General features: G+C 34.6%; 1 protein-coding gene across 1 annotated transcript in view; it reads right to left on the bottom strand.

The window, feature by feature from the left end:
* The window catches only part of VPS13B (vacuolar protein sorting 13 homolog B), a 743,427-nt gene that overhangs the window by 499,488 nt on the left and 222,158 nt on the right, over positions 1-21,781 (bottom strand). The window contains exons 18-19 of the mRNA XM_081817134.1: positions 19,293-19,427; positions 18,364-18,537 (exon numbers count right to left, since the gene is read on the bottom strand). Coding sequence (XP_081673260.1) covers positions 18,364-18,537; positions 19,293-19,427 — 309 coding nt within the window. The remainder of the gene's footprint in view (positions 1-18,363; positions 18,538-19,292; positions 19,428-21,781) is intronic.

The raw sequence follows: 21,781 nt of genomic DNA, 5'->3' as shown, positions 1-21,781 counted from the left end.
CTATCTGTTGGATACTGTCATAACATACCAATTTTGTTAGAAAGATTTTACTGTCACCTGCCTAAAAAACACTGTAATAAATAACAATAATAAGTAAATTCCCTTGGTTTGTAACATGAATGGTGACCTCTTTAAAGGAGTATCTTTATACAATGGTCAACACAAAGATATTCAGTGCCTGGTACTGCAATCATTTAATAGATTAAGAAACATTCAACGTGGGATCAAGTGATTTATAATACAAAGAATGGGTTCCATAGTTAGAAGTGGAATTCACAAGTAACGGCCTCAGTGTTACAGATACATTTCTTCATATAACATGAATTTCTCTTAGCTATGCTCTACCACTCCATGATATTTTCTAAAAATCCTCCTTAAACTTGGCATCAAAACAGTAGTGAAAAGAAGATAAACAAAAAGCACAAATAATTATTAACAGTTTTGTTTATAAATAATTGTGATTAAAAATAACCCAGACTGTATTTTAGGAAATGTAAAAATTTTGCACACAAATGGATATAATACATAAAATTTACCCCAGAAAAGCAAATATGTGAAGCATATTTTATTACTCTTAAACACAAACACATTTTAGACTTCATTTAAAGTAAATAAACTAACCTCTATTAATATATTTAAATTATTTTATATTTTTAAGGATCTGAGTACATATGACAAACATATAAGTATAATCATCGAGGTTTATGTGTTTAATTTTTATAAATTTTAAATGTAAATATCTAAATATGATCGTTTAAGCTACAAACTTCAGAGGCTTACTTCAGAGGCTACAGTCATTAAAAGTAATGGATAAAGCTGGTCAGTAATTAAATTGATCACATCTCCCTGAAGGCCAAAAACCTAATAGATGACAAGAGAGCTCAACATTTTCCAGCTGCTGAGGAGTAAAGGGTTTCAACATTTGGATGTATGTAGGCATCTTATTTTCCCAGGATTTCAAAGTCCACATGCAGGCTGCTGTTCAGCTATAATAAATGAGTAATTCAAGTAGGGCATGACTGCTTCTTGTATTAACTTGATAAAGATGTTTCACTCCAAATGCATCAACAGTTGTGTTAAGTCATCCCTTTCACAGGCTGACTGAGACTTACTTACGCTATGCTTTGTTAATAATGAATCCAATAAAAGCGGGGGGGGGGGCTTAATAACTTCTGCATTTGTTTTTCTAAGGCTAAAAATCAAGTTCTACTTAATAATTAACTCCAAGCTAAACCACATAAAAACTGAATACCATCTAATGGCCCCAATACTTATTTTAACTTTAAAAATTTGTCTTAGAAAACAAAAGCAGTAATAACAAATATCTTAAATACTTTATACTTTATAATCACGTTATAAAATTTAAAAAATTTAAATAGAATTTTTTGATTATAGTTATCTGAATATATTGAAATACTTTAGAAAGAAAACTACTTCACCATAAATATGTACTAAACACTTTTTTTTTTAACAATTACACATTTTATACTTTTACAAAAATATGGCCTTGAACTAATTACCAAACATCTAAAACTAAGCAGTATAGGACAATTAAAAGTACTTGTAATGCTTAACCAATAAATTTTCATTTCATATGCAGTCTTCTATCATTCCAGACTTAAATATCAAACCCTCTTTGAAAAACCTTTGCTAGTATCATTAAATCCTCCCTTCCTGATTCAAACTGACATTTCTCCTCTATTTTCAGATAGTATATTTCTCCCAACCAATTGCAGCATTTGGCAAGCTTGTTCTTAGAATTAGCTTTATGTGTATACAACTTAATGGGGCTCTGTACTGAATATCTTTTTCACCAGCTGCTAGCAGTGTTGTGCATGCAGCTAGAAGCCAATAAATAAAATTAAATAGAATTCAATAAACTGAATAATCAATGATTTAGGGTTTGAATTTCTCCATAGTCTTTGCTCTTTGGTGTAATGGTTAAGAGTATGAGTTCTAAAGTCAAACTGCTTGGGCTGGAGTTAAAATGCTTGGAATAATTCCTGCCACATAGGAAGAACTAGAAAAATATTAGTATTATACCAATTGCCTCTATCACCTAAATAAAACTTGCTTCTTGTTCCTTTGTTCCTCATCTCAGTGAAAGGGGCCCTACTGTGTACCCAGTTCTCCAAATTAGAACCCTGGATGTTTACCTACTGTGCCCTGTCCCTTAGCCATCATCTTCAATTAACCATCAACTCTTACTGATTCCAACATATCACAATCCCACAAATGTGTGTAACTCTCTTCATTGACATTATCCTTTCCTTCATTGCCAACATTCTCCTACCTGATCTCCCTGCCTCCTGTCTTTTACCCTCATCCACCCTGCTCCCTAAATTGGTTTCTAAAGTATAAATATAATAAAAATATAACTGCTCCCTTTAGCACTCAGTCTAAAACCTTTAAAATGGCTTTCAAGGCCTTTCATAGCCTGCAGAGATTGCTGATCTCATCAGTCATTAACCCTTATCATGCTCCAGTTCCATTCTAAGCTGTCATTCCAGGGAATTTAGTTCCAGGTTCCTGAAACCTGACCCATTGTTTCTCCTCTAGCTCCTAATTAAGCTCTTATCTTAGACAGGAAACTTCTCAAGTCGCAGGTCTGAGTAAAAGCTTCTCTTCAATGTGAATTCACACTACCTTGTTTTATAACGATGTTTTAACTACCTTTTAGTTATATGCTTTACCTATATATCTCCTCAGTGAACTGTAAGCTCATTAATAAGTAAAAAAGGTCTTTTTAATCTTTATATCCTAAGCTTCTAGTACAAAGTAAATATGTGCTGAATGAATGAAGATAACTACCTGGTTACCTGAAAAGGGTCCTTTAAATGTGGGGTGGCTGGGTGAAGGACACTGGGGAGGGTATGTGTTATGGTGAGCGCTGTGAATTGTGTAAGACTATTAAATCACAGACCTGTACCTCTGAAACAAATAATACATTATATGTTAAAAAAAAAAAAAAAAAGATAGCAGGAAGGGAAAAATGAAGGGGTGGAAATCGGAGGGGAGACGAACCATGAGAGACTATGGACTCTGAGAAACAAACTGAGGATTCTAGAGGGGAGGGGGTGGGGAGATGGGTTAGCCTGGTGATGGGTATTAAAGAGGGCACGTACTGAATGGAGCACTGGGTGTTATACGCAAACAATGAATCATGGAACACTACATCAAAAACTAATGATGTAATGTATGGTGATTAACATAATAAAATTTTTTTAAAAGGTCATTAAATGAATATACAAAATAAAAAGAACATCAGACAAGAGAGTGAGTCAGACCTCTTCCATTCACTGCCTGCTCTACTCTGAGGACATCTGACCACCTGAAAAATGTTTGCTTTATTCTTTTCTTCTAGACTAGAAATGATCTTGAAAGTCTCTCTCCCTTAAAATTTATGTAGTCTATACAAGATTAGTAATTAAAACAAAATCTTAAGGATAACTGGCAATAATTTAACAATATCAAATTGATTTAAGAAAAACAAACAAAAACCAAAAAAACCTCTTACCCAGTAACTGCTAGTTTAATGTTGCCTATTTTTCCTTCCCTCTCCATTCAGTGGCTGCCCATCACTTCCTTTCTTCCCCCAAAGATTATTCACTAAGCTCTGCCTGCCTTTCATCAACTATAACTCATTATTTCAGAAAATTTCATGCTCATATACAGGAGCATCTTTAAATTCTTGACTTTCTTTTTCCTGCTCCTCTGTTACTTCCTATCCAGTCACTCAAGAAAATGTTCTATTTTTCTACTGGAGTCCAGAATTAACCCCAATCATAGCTAATAATCATAAGTAATACATGAGTGAAGGGAAAAAAAAAATACTACGGTTAACCCCTGAACAACACAGGTTTGAACTGTGGGAGTCCACTTACATGCAAATTTTTTTCAATAAACACAATACAGTCTGTAAATGTATTTTCCTTATGATCTTATTAATAACATTTTCTTTCTCTAGCCTACTTTATTGTAAGAACACAGTATATAATGTAGAGGCCACTTCTGGGCAACAGGCTTAAACAATGGATTACAGAGCAAGGCAAAAGGGCCCACAGTGACTCCAACCCCCTGGCTGAATACAGACAGGCCCATCAAGTAACCCAGCTCAAAATATCCACAGGCCCTAACTAACCAATGGGCTACTTACAACTGGGCACAGTTACCAAAAAAAAAAAAAAAAGGTGGCAGGGGGGAGGGGTTCCATACATACCCATAGGTCCTCACCTTCTTCTCTTTAAATACAGCCCCCATCTACTGCATCCTGGCAGACAGTCTCTCCTCTGCTGTCCTGCCCACCACTCCCTTGAGGTGTATTCAATAAACTATCTCCTATGTTCTGCCACCGGTGAGGTCTTTCACCACCTGTGTTGCTGGCCTCTACCCAATGAGGTTGCCCCACATTTGGGAGCTCTCATGCCATCAGGAGAGATACCACATTATGATACATATAACATACAAAATATGTGTTAATCAACTCTTTATGTTGTCAGTCAGGCATGGTGAACCATAGACTATTAGTAGTTAAGTTTTGGGGGAGCCAAGTGATACATGGATTTTTTTATTATGTGATTATTTTATTAATCAGTGCCCTGAAACCCTGTGTTGTTCAATAGTTAGCTACGAAATCAGAGTAAAACTTAGAAATCAGACTAAAAACCACAAAAAGCAGCATTGCTATCAACCTCTGATGTCCATGAAATGCCAATAAATATCTTTCAATGTCTTTCTAAAAGCATCTTTTTACTATTCCATTCTCCTAAGTACACTTTTACCTTAAATACAATGACTTCAGATACTAAGGTTACTTATTTATTTTTCCAATAAAGTACTATTTCTAATTCTCTCTAGTTTTCATTAAAAATTTAGAGTATCTCAACTTCATTGTTGAGTTTAACAAAAAATTTATGAGTTGGCCTTGGATTTTAACTATGACAATTCTTTGTTCCTATGTAAAAACTGCATTCAAATATTTTCAGGAGTTAACTTTCAAGTGAATACTTATATTCATTAAAGGTTTTGTACTATCCCAGAGAGCTGACTAATGATAAAATAAAACTTCAACTATATTTAAAGAAAAAAAAATTTTAATCATAAAAAGAAAACAAATTATAGAAAGAAAAAAATGATTTTAAACATTTTAGTCACTGGACTAAAACTGCTTAAGGAGAAATGCAAATTATGCTGCCTTGAAATCTGGTATTTTTTTCAGATATACACTAAGACTCCCAAAACCTCTTTAAAAACTAAACTGTACACTCTGTGGCTTTCAGGGCACATATGGGCTTTCAAATTGAAATTTTATTTAAATATTATAGGTTATATAAGAATTAATGTGCAAGAACACCTACTTGTAAGCAAAATAATCATAATAATCCATGAACAACTTAGTTGTAAATAAGTATCTTGGAAAAGAAATATTTAAAAAATTTATGTTTGCAGAAAACATCAAATACTACAGGAGAGTATAAATATGAATGAGAAATAACTCATAACCCCATCAAGCACTGATAGTCACAAAATTTTGTAATTTTTCTATGAACATAATACATGAATATATGTAAACATACATTCATATTCAGAAGTTGAGAAAAAATTTTTAAAACTACATATAAAACTTGGGCGCCTGGGTGGCTCAGTTGGTTAAGCAACTGCCTTCAGCTCAGGTCATGATCCTGGAGTCCCGGGATCGAGTCCCACATCGGGCTCCCTGCTCAGGAGGGAGTCTGCTTCTCCCTCTGACCCTCCTCCCACTTATGCTCTCTGTCTCTCATTCTCTCTCTCGCAAATAAATAAAATCTTAAAAAAAAAAAAACTACATATAAAACTTGATCATATGTAGGTTTATATTTTTATTTTCTACATAAGCTTTTAATATGAATATTTTAATTTTTATTGTTATGTTAATCACCATACATTACATCATTAGTTTTTGATGTAGTGTTCCATGATTCATTGTTTGTGTATAATATGAATATTTTATGAGAATATATTTTTTCTATTGGCTGATATAAAAGATGTCCTTCTATGGATATACTCTATTTTATAATTTGCCTACTATTAGACCACAAAGATAACTTATGATTATTATAAATAAGCTGACGTGAAGACTTTTATGTCTTAAATACAAGTCTTTAAATGCACCTTGGATTACTCCCTTAGGATACAGTCTGAAAATGGGATTATAAAGGATGACCACTTTTAAGGTCCTTAATAAATTTTTTTAAATTGATTTCTGGAGAGTTTGTACCAATTCACAATCCTACCAGACCTTTATGAAAGTGCTCATCTCAGAAATTTCTCAGCTTTCAGTTTTACAATTTATTAAATATCATTTTCACAGTTTAAAGTGTACCCTATTATTGTTTTAATATCCATTTCTTTCACTAGTTATCAGTTTGAACTTTTTCATGTGTTTTTGATCATTTGTTTCTTACTTTAGTCTCCTTTGGACATTTTGCTGTGATGGATTTCTATTTTTGTTTTTGTTATTCATCTGTAATTGAGTTCTGCAGAACTTTGTCTAGTATATTCTTGCATATACTTTCATATTATTTCAGAAGTCTATTTTTTCAACAGAAAAAATCAGATAAAACATAATTTTTACATTTGAAGAAGTCCTCTTCTAGTTTAGCTAACATGACATAAAAGATTTAATTCTCAGGGCACCTGGGTGGCTAGTTGGTTAAGCGTCTGACTTCGGCTCAGGTCATGGTCCCAGGGTCCTGGGATCGAGCCCCGCATCAGGCTCCCTGCTTGGCGGGGAGTCTGCTTCTCCCTCCCTCTGCCTCTTCCCCTGCTTGTGCATGCTCTCTCTCGCACGCGCTCACTCTCCCTCTCAAATAAATAAAATCTTTAAAAAAAAAAAGATTTAATTCTCATAAGAAAAAATACAATATAACAATTATCAACAAAAATAAAAATGTTATAATCAAGAGAATGTTACCTCTGTGAGGTTAGGAAACTCCCCTTTCTTGCATACACACACATATCCTCCCCTCCTCTTTCTAATGCCTATAGCAGTACTTGACATAAGAGTACATATTCAAATACTTGTTGTATGAATCCTTTCCGTGGGAAAGCTTTTTAATAAATTAGAACACACTGTGTATTTAAAAATCAGGTTAGAACATTTTATTTATTTAATTAACCCAAAACAAAAACAAAACACCTTTTTTTCTGGTAAGTTGTAGGTACTGACAAAGCACCTGGCTGAAGAGAACTTAATACGACAAGGTTTCAAAAGTTAACTCCTGTTACAGTCTACAGAATTAGCCTACAATTATTCAACAATCAATACCTCCTCTGAACATGAGGAAACTGTTACTTCATCACTGCCCTCTGCCGGTGGCATTATTTCCCTTTAATTTTCCCTCCATGTACTGAATCTTTGCCTCACAAAATTACTTCTGACCTGCCTCTATATTTAAACCACCCACAGCTAAAAATAGCCTAGCCACCTGGAATTTAGTATGGCTTGTAGGAAAAAAATCATGCTTCAGTGAAAAGCTCTGCATTGTTTTGAGTACACTCCTCCAGGTTATCGGAGTCTGAATCTATGGAGACTCTGCACCTTTCACTGCCTTTGAGCTTCCTTACAAATTTGTACATTGCAGATAACGGAAAGCAATGCAAAGCAATTCTTGACTATAGATGTAAATAAACTGTCATGTAGAAGTTCAAATGACTGTCCTTTCCTACTGTGGAAGAAGCTAGTTTTGTGTCCCTTTCCAAATTTACCACAGTATCACTGATCTGTCTCTTTTTTCAGTTCTCCTTGATCTGGTTGTAACATGTGCCTGGTTCTTTCATTGATAATGATGTTAATAATCCTTAATATCTGTCCATTTTATATCTACGTGAGAGTCATAATGGTACTTTTTCTTTAATTATTCTTTTTTTTTTTTTAAAGATTTTATTTATTTATTTGAGAGAGAGACTGAGATAGAGAGAGCATGAGGGGGGGAGGGTCAGAGGGAGAAGCGGACTCCCTGCTGAGCAGGGAGCCCGATGTGGGACTCGATCCTAGGACTCCAGGATCATGACCTGAGCCGAAGGCAGTCACTTAACCAACTGAGCCACCCAGGCGCCCTCTTTAATTATTCTTTAACACACTGAGGCCAAACTATATTTTCTCCCACAGACCAATTTAGAAATAAAATGATGAGGGCCTGTAGACAACAGGGCTATACCCAAATGGCAAAAAATCATTTCCTTTGGACCATCCTGTATGTACCAAATACCTATCATGTACATGTCATGATCCCTGCCCTTAGGAACTGTCGGTTTCTCAAGAGGAAGGAATCTTAGAGTTAGGACTGTCTGTCATGTGATATGGTCAAAGTACTGTGGTGTGGCTTAGAAGGGAGTTACTGACTGGGAAGGGATAAAGCAGAAGAGTAAGGACTCAAGTCAGAGGAAGGTGAAAATAAAAGAAACAAAAAGATTCCCAAAGAAGTGCTTAAACTCTCCCACATTAACAGATAGCTGACTCTATCATTTATTCACAAAACAAAGCAACGGCATAAGGATAATTCCTATGTATACTGTATTGACAAAAGAAATGTAAAAGCAATAGAATCAAGTTTCTTCTAGAAGGGATGAGACAAACAGGGAAGAGTTAAGTGGCAAAGACTGGTGTGAATTTCACTTCTAAGTGTTTCAAAAATCAATTCCTACTGGTTCACTAAGGCCACTACTTTTCTTTTGGCCTACATGACAGCTACTACGTAGCCAACTTCAAATCTGGATAGGAAATGCAAAACCAAAAACTTGCTTTGAAAACATATCATTTTCTAAAATATAAACTGCAGTAATAATGGTATCTTTTTGATCCATATAAAAATATACAAAACATTACACATTTTCTGGTAACATTCACTTGAAGTCCACTGCAACCTGAAACACTTCTTATATTTATTATGTACAAATGAAACTACTACTTCTTTACTTTGAATGCCAGTTTTTTATTATAGAGGCAGTAAAAAATGCAAAATTTTGACCTTGTGCTATAAATGAAGGAAACAACTGGTCACCCACAAGTCTCAAGGGATATCTCCCCTTGGCTTCCCTCCAGAATCTGGGACCTTTCAAAGGAGCAAAGTAATTTCCTGTTGCCATTGAGCCTGTTCTTGACTTCTAGCATCATGGCATCCAGGAGATATTTCAATCAGGAAGGTTAGATTCTGGAACAAGGTAAAGGATTCACTCCTAGCTTCAAAACTGCACATACACAGATTTATAGAACTTGAAGAAAAATTTTAAGTGAATAGGGATCGGTTGGGTGTAGAGAACAAGGTAGGAAATGAGAAGACCCAAGAGAAAAACTTTAAGTTTTAAAGGAAAACATGATTAATACAGGGTACTTTCTAGACAGAGTAATTAATACTTTTCAATGCATATCAGCTTTAATATAGGTATGTTTTAAATATATCTGTAAATTCCCTTGGTTATTATCTGAGACAGAAATGTATACTACTTCTACTTGAAAACATTGTGTTATTACAAGATATTACTTGAACTTTTCCAAAAATAATTATAGTCAAAACTCATTTGGCAAATACTGCGCCAAACCTTTCATTGTGTGTGTGCATGAATGTCTAAAAGGAAAAAGAAAACTTAAGTAATTAGTAGGATTAAAAAAATTCTCAATGCTACAAATGCAACATTCTCAAAAGGCTACGTCCTGGTAACTATCATAATCCTTTAGAAATTGTTTATATTATGATTAAAAATCACTTTGCTCCTATATTCCCACAACTAGTTCGTATGGTAAAGAGATCAGTAAACTTACTTTTATGCGTAACATCTTTAACATTTGCTCCCCTTTCCGTGCTTGTGATTAAATGTAACATTTTGAAATCCCAAAGTTCTGAGAAAAACATAAATCCTTGTCTCACAGCTGCTGTTTGACTCTGGAAACACATGCATTTTCTTTTCAAGCATCTACCATCAAAACTCCCAAAGGGCTTGGACTGGAGAACACCTGCATCTCTTCATTTAGTTCCAATAACAGAGCCTAAACTCCAAAATTACAAAAATAGACGTTCTGTTCAGCTGTAGTTACATTTTGCCCCTAATTCCCGTGAAGAAAAATGCTAGGAGCATGAAATCATTCAGGCAAGCTCTGTCATCAAGAGGATAAGATTTTTTGCACCAGAAGCCCAGTGGGAACATGATAGAAAACTGGCAACAATTACAGATAAAGTACATAGTAAAGTCCTTGGGGAGGAGAGAGGAAATGTAATAAGATAGATGGGTATAATTTTTACACATTTATGCCCAAACCACAAATGTGAATTGTCTTTAATTGCTACAATATATAAGCATTCTTACTCATGTGTCCTGTCAAAAATACTAAAAACATAACTTCAAGGCAATTCCCTTAATTCTACATTATAAGGAGAATTTTTTGGAACAAAAAACATTCCCCATAAATTAAAATTTACACTCTAAAGTACTGCCTCCATTTTAGAAACTCCTTAGCAATTCACATTCTAACCAACCAACTTGAATGGTGAAATAAGATTGTGTACATTTGCTGGTATGTTTTAATCAAGAAAGAGAACTACCCCCCAATTTAACTGAATTTCCAGAGATGAGAGTCATAATTGTGACTTTTCTTCCCAATAACAGTGATCAAAAGTTGCCTATATTTAATGGATAAAATAAAAAATAACTTTTAATATATGACAAACTAGCAAAGTTAAAAACTATATATTTATTTCTCAAACAGATTACACTGGGTACTAGGAAGATTGGCTTAAACTATTTTATTTAAATGCCATTTTAAGAGGAACACTTGTTTTTCATTATTTTTGAAAAACATCAAATCACATAATTCTAATTTTCTAATCTTAGGATGAAATAGTTATTTTGCATTTTATATATAAAAGCAAAAATAGTACGTTCAACCTACTTGTATAAGTAACTACAGTCAAACAGATATTTTCAAAGATATCTTCCTTATTAATGGTGGGCCAAAATCAATTAGATGAAATTTCATAGTGTGAAGTTCTTCATGTAAATTCATAAACTAATATAGATATATGAAATATGGAAAACTATCTTAAGAGTAGTTTATGTGAAAAATAATTCTTCTTTCCAGTGGCACATAAGCTCAAAACAAATAGTAACTAAGTAGAAGTTCACTACACAAATCTAGAAAATACACTCTACTCTGTGCTATGTGGAGGATTGTGTTAAATTTTAAGAGACACGTTTTCAAACAAGTATTGGAAGTAATCAGTATAGCAATGAATCTGAACACATCATATGGGAAATGACTAAAATGAATTTATTAGGTTTAGCCTGGACTATTAAGTTTAAAAAAAAATTTTTTTTTTATGGAACATCTACCATATGCAGGGGAAAAAGAAGGAACAATTGAACTAGTGCTGAAATTTATAGCATTAAGAGGGAAGTAGTGCCATTAATTGAAATAGTGAATAATGGAGTATGAAATGGGGTGGGAGGATTACATTGAGTTTAGTTTTAAATGTGTTAGGCACCATTAAAATATCCACAGGGAAATGGTCAAGAGGTGGCTGAAATTTCGAGTCTGGATTTCAAAAGAAAATAAATGGGAGAGATAAAAACATATGGTTGGTTGCTAAAAACAGTAGTGTTGATTACATCACCCAAATAGAAAGAAAACCAGTAACAAAATTTCAGGATTGACCTATATTTAAAGTACAAAAGAAAAAAAAAAATACAGTAAGTCCTCCCTTATCTGCAGGTATACTTTCCATGGTTTTAGTCACCCATGGTTAACCACAGTCCAGAAGCAGATGATCCTCCTCTGACGTATCCTCAGAATGTCAACAGTAACCTGATATCACAATGCTATCATTCCCCTCATCACACAGGCATTTTATCATCTCTTGATCACAAGAAGAAGGATGAGTAAATTACAATAAGCTATTTTGAGAGAGAGACCATATTCATAACATTTTTATTATAGTATATTGTATAACTGTTCTATTTTATTATTATTGTTGTTAATCTCTTACTATGCCTAATTTAGAACTCAAACTTAATTATATAGGTATGTATATGTAAACACATAGTATGTATAGGATTTAATACTATCTGCAGTTTCAGACATCCACTGGGGGTGTTGGAGATAAGGAGGGACTACCATAGTTGAGGAGAGAGATGTAGATGGTTCATCAAGGAGAACCAAGAAACTACATTGTTCTGGTGTCAAAAATTGTGAGCCGAAGATTTTACCCTACCACACCTATGAATGATGTAGAAGATAGGAGAATCCTGAGTCAGAGACAAAGGACTTTACTACTCATGGCACAGCAAACAGCATGACTATCAACACATTTGCATCAGTTGCCTTTGCCCCCAAGTTTCACAGAGGTCATAACAAAGATGTATCCAGATGGATGTCTGCACATGAAGAGCGATGCAGGATAACAGATGAACCCTGAGTTGAAGAATCAACTCTTTTTTAATGGGCAGTTAACATACCCTCCATTGGCTCCAGAGGGACACTAAATCTATCTTCCAAGGATGTTGACCACAGAAACATCCTTGAATAGATAGTCCAGAACAAAGGGCAATCAGTGCCACCATTCACAAGATATGCAAAAACTCAAAAGACCTACAGAGACTCCTCTCTTAACACCTGGTGGCCAAGAAAGACTAAGGTTTCAACAGAAAGGATATGACCGTAGGTAAATTCCAAAGACTAAAGATGATGAATAATGAGAGAGGGAAATAAGTTAAGAAAAATAAGATAATAGGGCGCCTGGGTGGCTCAGATGGTTAAGCGTCTGCCTTCGGCTCAGGTCATGATCCCAGGGTCCTGGGATCGAGTCCCACATCGGGCTCCTGGCTCAGCGGGGAGCCTGCTTCTCCCTCTGACCCTCTCCCCTCTCATGCTGTTTCTCTCTCGCTTGCTCTCTAAAAAATAAATAAAATCTTTAAAAAAAAAAAAGAAAAATAAGATAATAAGTTTTGTCAGGTATATTTAGGGCTGATACATTATTTCATGTCATTTATAAGACTAAAACCAAACCAAGAAATGAAAGTTACAGTTCAACAGAGGATCTAACAGTAATTAGAGCTGTCTAACAAAAAAAAGATCCTGGTAGATATTCTCTCCAGCAAAAGATATGTACATAAAGAGAAAAAGAGGAGGGAGAAACATAAGGACAGAAAGGGGAAGGCTATTAACACTTATTAACGACTTACTACTTATCAAATATGTCCATACCCTTGACCATCTGCCATAAACGTTTATTTCTTCATTCATTCAACAAATGATTTCTCAAACTGCTCCCTATGTGTCAGGCAATGTTAAGTCCTGGAGATAAAATGACAAGCAACCAGTAACTACTTCTGCCCTCATGCAACTCACTGTTAAGCAGTAAAGACAGACAGCATTCAAATCACCCAACTATGTAAATACATACTGTCATTAAGTGCTATCAAAGTATAGTGAACTATAGAAATGAATGTAACAGAGCTACTTAAACTGGGTGGTGGGGAGTAGGATAAAGAGTATCAGGGAAGGCTCCCTGGAAGAGGTAGTAGTTGAGCTATGATCTTAAGACTGAGCTGGAATTAAGCAGGTATAACGTGAAAAGGTAAGGATAATTGTGAGAATCCCACACACGAAAAACAGCATATGCAAAAGCATAATCACCAGTGAGAAACTGAAAGAAGGCCAAGAGATCTGGAGCATGCAGAGAGAAGGAGACACATTTTAAAAAGTCCTAACATTGGCTTAGAAATTGAAATGGAAGACCTCTAAGTTCCTTTGATTCTAAATTTATATAGTACTTTGTAATCATTTTATATTCTTAAATAGCAGATACGTCAAAATTTATTTAGACATTAATACATAGATTAACAAGGACTCAGAATTTTTTAACAAGCAGAACCTGCTATAAACCATAGGCAAAATATAGCATATTAAGAAGAGCCAGTCTATATATAAAAGGGAAAGGATGTTTAGAATCCATCTTAAAATATTTTACATACAACAATTATAGTCACCAAGTGCTTCTACCTCTGACGGAGCCAAAGAAGCATCTTATTTCTCTATTTGATTCCTAATATCTACACAAATGTAAAATACAGAAGCATCACAGGGCTCCTGGGTGACTCAGTCAGTTAAGCAACTGACTCTTCATTTCGGCTCAGGTCATGACCTCTGGTCCTGGGACTGAGCCCCACATGGGGCTCTGTGCTCAGTGATGAGTCTGCTGGAGATTCTCTCCTTCTCCTTCTGCCCCTCCCCCCACACTGCTAGCACGCTCTCTCTAAAATAAATAAATCTTAAAAAAAAGAAAAGAAAAGAAATAGAAGTGTCATTAAGTGGTTCCCATGAATAGTAACAATGAATACAGAATGTGGGCTGACACACTGGACTCCCACAAGAGCCTTCAGCTATTTCACTGCAATTACAGTCAGTCAAGTAGAGAATGCAATGGAGGACGGGGCGAGTGCAAAGGGAGTTGCTGAGGCTTCAAAAACAAAGCAATGCTATAGCTATTTTTTTTTTTTAATGTTTATTTATTTATTCTGAGAGAGAGCGAGAGCATGTGCACAGCAGCCGGGGAGGGGCAGAGGGAGAGCATATTTCTTATTAATACCTAATTCCCATTAATAAAGCTGTCCATTCCCTCACACTCTGAAATCAGAATCAAAAAACTCTGCCTCAGGGTACCTGGCTGGCTCAGTTGGAAGAGCATCAGTCTCGATCTTCAGGTCCTAAGTTCGACCCCCCGCTGCGTACAGAGATTACTTAAAAAAAACCTCTGCCTCTTTATCCTAACTTCTCTGAAAACTTACTTCCTGACTTCGGCGATACATTCAAAACATTTTCTGGCCCCTAGTTTTAATCCCCCACCTTCAATTTGGGAGTGTGTGAATAAAGGCAGTTGTCTTCCACACTTTATATTCAGAAGCCACTTAGAATGATCACCAGGCACCACTAAAATACACAATTTATCTCACATCATTTGGCTGATCACTCATTACTCTATATGCAAATCCTTCTCATTCAAATTCTATAAACCCATGGGAAAAGTTCATTAACAACCTCACCAGGACATCTGTTTGTGAAACAGACAGCAAAGATACTTGTGTTTCCCTTTAACTGTTCAACTAGAAGGATTTAACTACCCAGAATCTTTTTTAAGAAACATTAGGAACAACTTCTGGCTCTGTGTCATTTCCCTTAGGTGCTCCAACCTCAAAAACCAAATAAAAGTAAATGTAATCATCACTTACTTATTCATTCATTCATTCAATATTTGTGACAGCCAACTGCATACAGGATATTGTTCTAGACACTAGGAATACAGTAACAAAACAGACAAAAATTCCTACTTACATGAAGCATAAATTCTAAGAGCAGGACAAAAAAATCAGTAAGATAAATCAGCAATATATATATATTATGATAAAACTGTGATAAGTACTAAGAAAAAGTGAAGACTAGAAAAATAAGTATGTGTCAATATGTGTGCATGTGTGTACATGCACCTGTTTTTAAGAGAGAAAAAAAATTTGTATGCAATGGCCATGTAAGTACTTGCTGAAAGGGTGGTATTTCAGTAAAGTCTTAAAGGATTGTTAATAAATTACTTCTTCATTTAAAATTTATTTACTTATGATTTGTCTACTCCTGAGTTATACATACACAAACACACATATACATCTCTAATTTAAATCTTGTTACAAGAACATAAGATTAATCAATATTATTTTAAAACTGGCTTTAAGAAATAATACTTATAAGCCTTCTCATAACCATATCATAAATACCATATCATGAATACCTAAGCCATGAATGTGGGTGGCAGTTCCAAGGTGGATGGAAAATATAAATTTAAAAGTGCCCTAAATTAAGTATGTGAATGTATTTAAGTAAAAACACATTTCATTTTAGGATTAAAACATACCCAAAGAAATAATTTCAAAGCATCAAATAAAAATCACATTAAAATTTTACACACAAATCCAAAAATGTATCACTAAACATAACAGTGATTTTGAAGATTAGGTAAATTTTCTTACAGCAAGAAAAAGCGTAAAACTTTACCCTAAAAATATCATAACTTTTTAATAGCAGTTTACTTTTAGGCCTATATAAAAGGTTAGAAATGCAAATACATTTTTGTGACCCTAAACATGCACCTAAATCACAAAAAGTAACATAAAATATTGTTATGAGAAAGATCAGATTATAAACTCAACTGATTAATTCTGTGTATATGGCAAAACAAAAAATGGGGAGGTCCTTTAATATGTGGTAGATTCAAATAAACTTAGTCCCTTCTTAGGTACCAAAATTCTAACTGGATGGTCTGATCATTTTAGTATCATTTTAATGATGTGATGATTTGAAAACAAAACCTATCAAAAACTACCAAATAGAGGGGTGCCTCAGTGGCTCAGTCAGTTAAGCATCTGAGTCTTGATTTCGGCTCAGGTGATGATCTCAGGGCTGTGAGATCGAGCCCTGCACTGGGCTCCGCCCTTAGTATGGAGTCTACTTGAGATTCTCCCTCTCCCTCTCCCTCACCCCCTCCCCACCTCTGTCAAATAAATAAATAAATAAATAAATAAATAAAATTTCTTTTTAAAAACCACTATACTGGGCGCCTGGGTGGCTCAGTTGGTTAAGCAACTGCCTTTGGCTCAGGTCATGATCCTGGAGTCCCGGGATCGAGTCCCGCATCGGGCTCCCTGCTCGGCAGGGAGTCTGCTTCTCCCTCTGACCCGCCCCCCTCTCATGCTCTCTCTCTCTCATTCTCTCTGTCTCAAATAAATAAATAAAATCTTTAAAAAAAAAAAAAAAACCACTATATGGATAATTATATAAAGAAGTTTATCAAATAGCATATTTAAGGAACATGATTAAATAGGCATTTTAAAAAGCATGATGTTTATTTAACCACCAATACCTTCTCCCTAAAACATAAGTAAATGACATAGAATAAATCTGGCCCACCCCTTGTTTTGTGAATAAAGTTTTATTGAAATACAGTCCTATCCATTCATTTGCATTTTATCTATAGCTATTTTTGTGCTATACTAGCTGAACTCAATAGCTAACAGAGAGACAATATGGCCCACAAAGCCTAAAATATTAGTTATCTGGTTCTTTATTAAAATGTTTACCAGTCCCTGCCTTTAAAAATAGGTAAAATCTTTCATCCATATGCACAGTCTTAGTTTGGGTTTGGCCTCATCCTCACATTCTCCTTTGGGTTCCATACCAATTCTCACCAGGCTGAAACTTCTTTTTGAGGAGTACTGTCTTTAGAAGCATGTTGACAGAGGATCCTAAGGCTCACATTTCAAATACTAATTTCTAGTTTCTAATGTGCATGCCTTTCAGCTGCAAATGCTACTGTAACAAAATTCATCTTTCAAGTATTTTTCATGTCCTTGTGCACTGCTTCAAATATTCACCTCCATTTACTCTGGTAAATTAATTACAAAGCTTTTCATGGTTTCCCCCTTTGAACCTAGTGCAGTGATGCTTAACATTTTCTGTAAGTTATAATACTTGTTAAATATTAAGAGAGCTCTACTCTTACGCAGCTATTTGAAAGCACTTCATTACTAGCCATTTAATTTCTTTAAAAAAATGGCACCCTTCACACTTTTAAGAAATCTGTATATAGCAATCTTATTTCTAGACTCTTTTACCACTTTGCCTTTACTAACCATATAATGACTAATCGAACCATTGGCTGATATGGTCTCTACTTAGCATATCTTTTTTTATCCCAGTCTTTACTGATCCTCCTGGTATCTCCTCTCAACACAAGAGGTGTGGCTTTGCTATTATGGTGTTGAATAAAATGAAAGAGATTCTAGGCAAAATACTACTAGAAAAATAACTCTAAGAAATAGGATCTTGACCTCTGAGATTTTTTTCTTGGTTCCACTATCAACATTTCTTCCTTTCTGCAAAACTAGAGAAGGCTCAAATACCCAATTTTAATATGGCAAATGATGGGTCACAAAGTGCTACTATCCCAAGGAAAAGTATTTTCTCTTTCCAATGTTTTAAATTTCCTTTACTCTTTTCTACCTATTACACGATATGGTAGGTTTTAAAAATCAGTTGGATTTAGTAGATATAAATATAAGATTGTTATACTGACAACTGAATTATCTCTCATATAAGATAAAATTATTGTTTATAAACACATCACTTATCAAAAATGATACAAAAACATTTCACTTGAAGTTTCAATGAGCACAACTGTAGAGAGTATCCCAATGGACACAAACTCGTTTTAAAAAAAAAGTCCTTTTTAAAAGCTTTACTGGAAAAGAAAATGCAAAGTAAGTGAATAATGATAAATTTGTACTCACCGGAATTATGGCAGTAGTCCATATACTGTGGAACTTGGACTGTGAAGGCTATCAAATCTGGAGCTAAGAGAGATTCTGGCTTTCTACTCTCATTGAGCCACTTGCTGCTATGAAGGTCTTTAGTGTCAGAAGGACCCTGAAGCAATGGAATCAACTTCTCTTTTCCACTGTCACCTGAAGAGAAACATTAATGAAAACATTCTTATAAAAAAATATTGGAGTAGCTTGAGGATGCCTGATCTTAAAATATATTATCATAATATAATATTCAGTTATATTTGGTCATTTTAGCTGTACATTTATATTCTAAAAAGTATGACTAATAAAATTAAAAGCACTTTTAACTCTTAACAAATTAAGTCTTAATATTTAGCTAATGAATGCAGAACATGTTCAGATGAGATTGTAAAAGGAAAGAACTTGAACATACTATATTCTAAATATTCAACAAAATCTGTACCTCTTTAAATTTACCTAGAAATTTAGGAGCACTGAAAACACTTAGATTACAAGTGTTTATGGAAAATAGTATGAAATAAAGCATTGGCAGGAAGGTGAAGTCAATTACAAAAACTGAAAAACAGTTGTGTTATCTGTTTATTATACTAACATTTTAATTTAAATTTTAAGTGTCATATATATCTATACTTCCTATTTTCCCCCCAAAATATAAGAGTAAACTTTTAATTGTTCTCCCTCATAACCATTCTCATAACTATGCAGATTTTTTCCTTAAATAAAAATTAATTTATTAAAGAAGTATCATCCTGGCACAATTAAAAAAATTTTAAAGTAAAAATAAAAAAATTTAAAACCTCTGATTCATAGGAACAATGAGCAAATTCTTGTTTCAGTAACGCTCCTTGTAAAATGCAAGGCCAATTCTCCTATACAGGCAATAAAGTTTTACACGGTCCAGCTGCACATACCTGGGGCTTTGGCACAAATTTTTATTGATCCCATGGTCCCAGAGGCACATTTGACCAATGATGTGCTGCAGTACTTCAATTCAACATTCTGGATTGAGCCCTCAAGAGTTGGCAGGGGATTCTTAGATTTCACACCTAATAAAAGAAAACTGCAAATGTACTAGCCGATTGAATTTAAATAATTTTTATACTCCTTCACCAAGGCATTTAAACTTAATTATACCTTAATTATCTGCCTCAGATGTTCTTACAGTATTTGTGTTAGGTTTCATAGTTTAGCATTTAGGAGGTGAAAGGATGCAATTTTAAAATAAATAGTCTGAACTCTCATAACTATACTTATGCAGTCAGCTTTTGATTAGTCAAGCTCAAGAAATACAAGTAAATATTTTAAAACAAATATTTGTTTAAAAAACAGGAAAACTTTTAAAAAATCATATTTTAAAATGCAGAGTAAGATACTTATTTTTGAAACAAATTTAACCTATAAATTCAGTTTCATTTAGACAGAAACATTTAATTTAAACAGGAAACTTTCTGAGTAAACAGACTCCCCAAAATACCTTGATCAGGTAGAATAAGGAGAGATAAACAAGACAGTTCCTAAGTTAAAATAAAACAGCCTATAAGCAAAACTGAAATACCCTGTGCAGATAAAAGAAATCAACGGTATTCTATATCAATTAACAAAAAAGTAGATATTAACATCTCTATTATATGCTACTTGCTGAAGGACACTGAAGCACAGAATTATTATTATAATAATTACCATGAAATAAATGATAGAGAAAACTTAATTCAAAAGGGAGAAACTCATTTTGGCCCTGAACAGTAGGTGAGAATTAAACAAGCAGGGGAACCTTAAGAATGACAATATTGCAAACCACTAAAATGATAATGATGAAGAACTCTAATCAACTAACATTTACTGAGGACTTATTCTGTGTTACACATGTTATCTCATTCAATCCTCTCAACGGGGCTGTAATAAAAATGTTTATTATCCTCATTTCCAGATTAAGATACATTGGATTGCAGGAGTTTAGTTAAATTTTGCTCAAAGTCCTACAGTAGTAAAAGAACTAGGGCGTTTAATACAATTTGATAGAGAAGACTTTACCATTCATTTTGTCTATATTCACCAACATCCACCAACATAACTTCCCTTCTCTTCCACATTCCACATTTTGATCCTTGATATACTATCCTTCATATCCGAAACTCTAAGTAGAACATGTATGAATAATTAAGAAAACCATAAACTTTCTATGACAGATACGTTAAACATTACTCTTAAATTGTCCATCTCAATTTCAGTATGTTCGAGAAATCCCATAATCCTCCAACCATCTTCCTGAGGTGTGGCCCAGGAACCTGCAGTTTAACCAACACACTATGTGATTTGTAAATGATTAAAAAAAACCCATCATTTTAAGAAACACCCTCTCGCATACTAATGCTCACTTCAGAAGGGTCTATTAATTTACTAATTTCTATGTGGTCATTACATAAATGTGTATTGATTGGTTGCTATTTTCCAATATTCACCACCTCTATTGTTTCCATTTGAAGTGGTACCTATTATCCCCAGAGCAAGAGTCTAAAATGTTGTGTATTTGTACAGTATTCTATGGTGATAGATTTTTATCAGATCCTCAAAATCCATGACTCAAAAATCTAAAGCAGTATCTCATAAAATTAAATGATGACAACAATATTTACATAAACATAGTCATAGTAGTAACAGTTTTAACAGTAGTACTACTTATCACAGCACCTAACATTCAGGGGGCACTTACTGTCAATCACTAGGTCTAGTTTATTATTTTATTTATCTCCAAAAGAAAACAAAACCCCAAGATGACCATTACTATTCCATTTTATATATGGGAAAACCAATACCTAGAGAAGTAGGGTTTTGCCAAGTCTCAAGTCAGAAAGTGACAAGACAGGATCACAATTCTCCTTCTAAGAAAGGAAACTGAGCAACCCTACATCTACTGCAGTTGTAGGAAGTTACATTCACTGGATAATTTACCCTGCTCTAATCATTATGTTAGGTGATGAGAAGAATATAAAATGGAATGATACCTTCTCCCCCAGCCCTCAAGCCCCACAGTGAGACTTTCATTCTCTGCCAATTTTTCAAAATATATATAAAACCTAAATAGAGGTCAGCAGACAAGAGCTACTACTGAAAGATTCTTTCAAGGGTTGCTAATATTGTTCAGAATGAAAAGAATTGAATTAGTTTCTGGTAGATGTAAACGCAAAAGAATATGAATAGGCCGGGGCGCCTGGGTGGCTCAGTCGTTAAGCGTCTGCCTTCGGCTCAGGTCGTGATCCCAGGGTCCTGGGATCGAGCCCCGCATCGGGCTCCCTGCTTGGCGGGAAGCCTGCTTCTCCCTCTCCTGCTCCCCCTGCTTGTGTTCCCTCTCTCGCTGTGTCTTTCTCTGTCAAATAAATAAATAAAATCTTTAAAAAAAAAA

This window comes from Leptonychotes weddellii, chromosome 4 (genome assembly GCF_054177405.1).
Source record: "Leptonychotes weddellii isolate Sample4059 chromosome 4, ASM5417740v2, whole genome shotgun sequence".
NCBI classification, from domain to species: domain Eukaryota; kingdom Metazoa; phylum Chordata; class Mammalia; order Carnivora; family Phocidae; genus Leptonychotes; species Leptonychotes weddellii.
Note: the sequence above shows the minus strand (reverse complement) of the source record. Positions and strands in the feature narration are given on the sequence as shown.